At 37.5% G+C, this 5,615-nt stretch overlaps 1 protein-coding gene across 1 annotated transcript; it reads left to right on the forward strand.

Annotated features, from left to right (window-relative positions):
• The first annotated feature begins 341 nt into the window (after window positions 1-341).
• Window positions 342-3,995, forward strand: LOC141618753 (uncharacterized). Its single transcript, XM_074435834.1, has 7 exons — window positions 342-773; window positions 1,049-1,304; window positions 1,420-1,629; window positions 1,726-1,810; window positions 1,928-2,411; window positions 2,546-3,326; window positions 3,373-3,995. The coding sequence occupies exons 1-7, from the start codon at window positions 342-344 to the stop codon at window positions 3,993-3,995; spliced, it is 2,871 nt and encodes a 956-aa protein (XP_074291935.1).
• The last annotated feature ends 1,620 nt before the right edge of the window (window positions 3,996-5,615 follow it).

Consider the following 5,615-nt stretch of genomic DNA (forward strand, 5'->3'; position numbering starts at 1 on the left):
AATGCAAACTCACAAACTGATAATCAGTCTGAAATAGAAAAAGGAATAGAGACATCTACAACCCTAGTGGAGCCCTCTCCTGCCATTCAAACACAGATGGAGGAAGATATTTTGCAATTCACTGCAGATGATGTGCAGGAGGAGGTAGAGTTTTGGAATCGGTACATGTTGTGTGCTTTGTCTTAGGGGCTAATCCACCATGGGAGGTGTTAGAAGGTTATATTCATAGAATATGGAATAAATATGGCATTGACAAGATTTCGTTCCTTCCTAATGGAATTTTTCTTGTCAGGTTTAAGACCTTGAATAGTAAGGAAGAAGTGCTTAAGGCTGGATAACACATGTTTGATAACAAACCCTTAGTGGTTAAACCTTGGCAAAGTGATGTGGACCTCCTTAAAGAGGAGGTAAAAGTAGTGCCAGCTTGGATTAAACTGTATGGTTTACCTCTAAAATTTTGGGGTAAGTGTATGCCAAAGATAGCTGCTTTGGTGGGACCTTATGTTAGGTCTGATCCAGCTACAGAGGCCAAAACCAGGCTGGGATATGCTAGGGTGATGGTTGAACTAAAAGTTGGGCACAAGTTCCCCACTTGTGTTCAGTTTAAAGATGAGCATGGTAGTTTACTAAAGGTTAAGGTAGAATATGACTGGAAGCCTAGTATTTGTTTGAAATGTAAAGGCATGGGACATGAAACCACTGAGTGTAGGAAGTCTGAGCAAAAGAAACAAGCTCTCCCTGTAGTCAGGAAAGAATGGAGACCTGTGCCTCAGGTAAAATCAACTTTATCATCGAGTATCTGAGTATCTGTCTTGTCGGTCCAACTACTCCTGCTCCTAAACACCAACAACTTGAGGAAACGGAGGAGAGTGACACTGAGGACATCATAGATCTGGATGAAATTGAGAGACAACAGGATAGTGCAAGAAAAAATGGTGACCCTCCTAACCCAACTGTTTCTCATGAATAACATTGGTTTTTGGAATGTGCGGGGTCTTAATAGTGTAAATAAACAAAAAGTAGTTAAAACTTTTATGAATAATCATAGGCTTGGCCTATTGGTTTGCTTGAGACTAAAATTAGTGGTGGAAATGTGGCTAATGTAACCCTAAATTTGTTTGATGGATGGTGTGTGACCACCAATAGTTATACTCATAAGGGTGGAAGGGTTTGGATGTTATGGAAGCCTCAACTTTTTTATGTACATGTATTGGCTTATAATCCCCAGTTTATTTATGCAAAGATTACTGTTAAAGTCACAGGGAAGAGTTTCTTTTTAACCTTGATTTACGCCTTCAATGATGGTAAGGATAGACTTAAGCTGTGGAGAAGTCTGAAGTATTTTGCTCACTCCCCGCTCGACCCTTGGGCTCTTCTTTGGAGATTTCAATCTGATTTTGAATCCTGATGAGAGATTAGGTGGGCAGACTAAAGATGAAGATATGGAAGCCTTTGTAGATTGTGTGACTGCTTGTGGGATGGTTGATATCCAGGCTACTGGTGCTTTCTTTACCTGGACAAATAAACAAGATGCTGAGCATAGAAAGTACAGTCGACTAGATAGATTTTTGGTCAATAATGAATGGTTAACTGGATTTCCTGATATGATTGGACACTTTCACCCTGAAGGTTTGTTTGATCATAACCCCTGTGTTATATGAAACAAACACCTGGTTGTCACTAAGAATAGAAGTTTTAAGTACTTCAATATGTGGGGTGGTGCAGCTGTTTTTCTTCCTAGGGCTAAGACAGTTTGGGATGAACACATTCAAGGCACTAGGATGTTTTGTATTGCCAAGAAATTGAAACAGTTAAAACATGTCCTAAAGGAGATTAACAAAGAATGCTATGCAGATATTGAACTCAAAACTGGAGAAGCATAGCAGGTTTTGACAGCTATTCAAAATCAGATTATTGATGATCCCAGGAATCATTTGCTTATCACTCAGGAAAGGGAAGCTCTGGAAAATCTCAGAAGACTGACTAAAGCCAGAGACAGTTTTCTTAGTCAAAAGGCTAAGTCTAAATGGCTTGAGGAGGATGATGCTAACACTGCATATTTTCATGCTGCTATCAGGAAAAGATGCATGAGTAATACCATAATACAGATTGAGGATCAGCATGGGAGAGTTTGTTCTGAAACTCAAAGTATCCAGGATGCATTTCTAGAGTATTATAATGGCCTACTGGGCAGTAGGAAACTCACTGATAATGTCAGGTCTGCTGTTTTGGATTTTGGAAAATATTGCAATGAGGAGCATATATCTATTCTAAACAAGCCAGTGTTATATGAGGAGGTCAAACAGGTTGTTTTTTCCATTCCTATTGATAAATCCCCAGGTCCTGATGGCTACACAAGTGGGTTCTTTAGGGATTCATGGGAGTTGATTGGCAATGATGTTGTGAAGGCTGTGCGGGATTTCTTTCACACCTGGTCGGTTGCTCACTGTTGAATGCAACTAATATCAGTCTAATTCCTAAATGTGAGAGACCAAAATCAGTTAAACAATTCAGACCTATTGCTTGTTGTAATGTTCTTTACAAGGTTATATCTAAACTCCTTTGCAATATATTAGCCCTGGTCCTCCCTGACATTATTCATGAAAGTCAAGGGGCATTTGTGCAAGCAAGGTCCATCATTGAGAATGTGTTGATTTGTCAGGATATTGTTCATCAGTACTCTAGAAAGAATGTTTCTCCCAGGTGCTTGTTTAAAATTGATCTACAAAAGGCCTATGATACAGTTGAATGGGATTTTGTGAAGCAGCTACTTACAGGTCTGAAGTTCCCTAGTAAGTTTGTTGGCCTACTTATGGCATGCATAACTACCACTTCCTATACTTTGGTGCTAAATGGGAATAATTTTTGGTATTTCAAGGGTGAGAGGGGTCTCAGGCAGGGTGATCCAGTGTCTCCGCTCATTTTTACTATCTGCATGGATTACTTGACTAGGCTAATTGCATTTGCTATTAGTAGGTGGCCTTTTCACTATCATCCTATGTGCAAAGCTATTAAACTCACTCACCTTATGTTTGCAGATGATTTGTTGATGTTCTGCAAAGGAGATGCTCCTTCCATCATTCTCCTTATGAAGGCCTTCATTTCATTTTCTAATGCTTCAGGACTGCAGATGAATAATACTAAGTCAGAAATTTTTTTCAATGGAATGAAGGAAGAGCTGCAAAAAGATATATTATCAGTCACAGGTTTTCAAGAAGGAAAAATGCCCTTTAGATACTTGGGAGTTCCAATTCAGCCTGGCAAAATCTCTAAAAAGGATTGTAGTAGTCTTGTGGAGAAAATGGTGACAAGAATCAGGAGCCATGGTGACAAGAATCAGGAGCCTTGGAGCTAAAAAGTTTTCCTATGCAGGTAGGGTTGTCCTCATCAACTCTGTTCTTAATACTCTCTATAACTATTGGGCTGCTATGTTTGTTATCCCCAAAGCTGCCATTAAGAGAGTTGAGGTTATATGTAGAAATTACCTATGGGATAGTTCTACTGAATATCACAGAGTCCCATTGGTGGGTTGGGATAGAGTAACTATGCCTAAAGCTGCAGGAGGATTAGGCATTAAGAAAGCTAGTGTCTGGAATATAGCTTCTCTGTTGGTAAGCTGGTTAACTGGATTTACACGAAGTCTGATAGATTATGGATCAAATGGGTTGACAGTGTCTACCTCAAAGGGTCTTCCTGGCATGACTATACACCAGCAAAATGATTCTACATGGACTTGGAAGAGTATTTGTAAGGTGAAGGAGAAGATTAAAGATGGCTTCATTGATAATGTTTGGACTCCTCACCAGAAAGGCTACACGATTGGTGATGGCTACGATTGGCTTATGGGGAATTATACGAAACAACAATGGTTTACAATTGTATGGAATGACTGGAATATCCCTAAAGCTTCTTCCATATCATGGCTCATTATGCAAGAAGGTATTAACATCAAATCGAAACTCTATGCCTATGGTTTCTGTCAGGATGACAGGTGATTATGTGTGATACTCAGTCTGAAACAATTCCTCATCTGTTCACTGAGTGTGAGTTTAGCAGCAAAGTTCAGAAGTGTGTTGAGGATTGGATTGGTCGACCAATGCCTACCTTCAATGAACTACTGACTACAAATCGAAATAATTTGAAATGGAAAGCACTAGCTATGATTTTGACGACTTACAGATATCTAATCTGGGCTCAACGGAATCATGCGAGGATTGAGCTAAATATGTTGAGGCCTCCAGTGGTTGTGGAGGGGATGAAGAAGATGGTCCAGTTGCAAATCCGACGGAGGTGTATGAGTAAGGATGGAATGAGTGAAATGGATATCCGGAATTGTTTGGGTTTCTATTGATAGTTCGGTTTGTCTGATTTTGTTGCTGTTGTTTTGGTTCGATTTTTCCATATGATCTCGTTGTAATTGGGGAAGTTTTTTTTGATATATATATAAATACATACTCACATTTCACCAAAAAAAAACCTAAGGCTCATGATACCGCTTGTTAGAAATCATATTTTGAATATCACATATTTTGGTTTAAAGTTTTAGTCATAAAAACTTAAATATAGATCTCATGCATGCAAACTAAATAAGAAGAGATAAGAAAATCGTTTTCTCACCATATGATTTTCGGATTAAAAGGGCACAAGTAAGATCTCCTTCTTACTTGTTCTTGAGCATTCCAAATAATGGATGAACAAAGATTCAAGTATAGAATCTCTCCCAAAAGTGAATACCCAAGGAATACTCTTAAAGACTAAAATAATATGATCTAGTATTAGGATTAGTCTTACTTAAAATATGACATAAAATTAATGTTGTTCTCCTGAAAAATCGGTTCAAGAGGAAAGATTTTGTGAGGTTTATTTTTCTCTATGATTCTTCACAAGATGGAGAGTTAATTTTCTTACACTAGAAAATATGTGTGTGATGAATGAATAATGAAATGATAGATGAAAAACTCTATCATTTCACCATGGCAAAACCGGTTGGAGGAGGGAAGGTGGCCAATGCATGAGGCCAATTTTCTTCCAAAGAAACAACTAGGCATGCAAGGCTAGGAGACTAGGATATGATTGTGTTTTCCACTAAAAATATAGAAACACAATATAAACCTAATGCACCCTCCTATTTTCGGCACTCTTAATAAAATGGGTAGTCCATTTTATTTTGTCATTTGTCAAATGTGACATGTTACTTGTCATGTGAAATTGTAATGTATTTTTAACATATTAAAAATCAACATATTAATAAAAATATGTCATATACAAAAACGACTAGTAATTCGTAATCACTTGTACCAAAATGGTTTATCAAATTATAAATTACAACGTCTTGTATTTATAATAAATTATTCATTCAATTTCAATTGTTTCGTAAACAATAATTTTCTCTAAGTAATAAAACAATTCGATTACTTAGACCGTATCTAATTTAATCGAATTACAATAAGACACGTTAATTTTACTCACAAAATCATCCGTCAATTTTAAGCAATATAATTAACTCGTATCGGCATACCATTAATTAAATAATCAATTAAGAGTATTTCCCTATAGGTATGACCTAAGGGGATCAACTGATCACCACCGTGGCACGAAAGTATTGTCAAACTCTA

Source organism: Silene latifolia, chromosome X (assembly GCF_048544455.1).
Source record: "Silene latifolia isolate original U9 population chromosome X, ASM4854445v1, whole genome shotgun sequence".
NCBI classification, from domain to species: Eukaryota; Viridiplantae; Streptophyta; class Magnoliopsida; order Caryophyllales; family Caryophyllaceae; genus Silene; species Silene latifolia.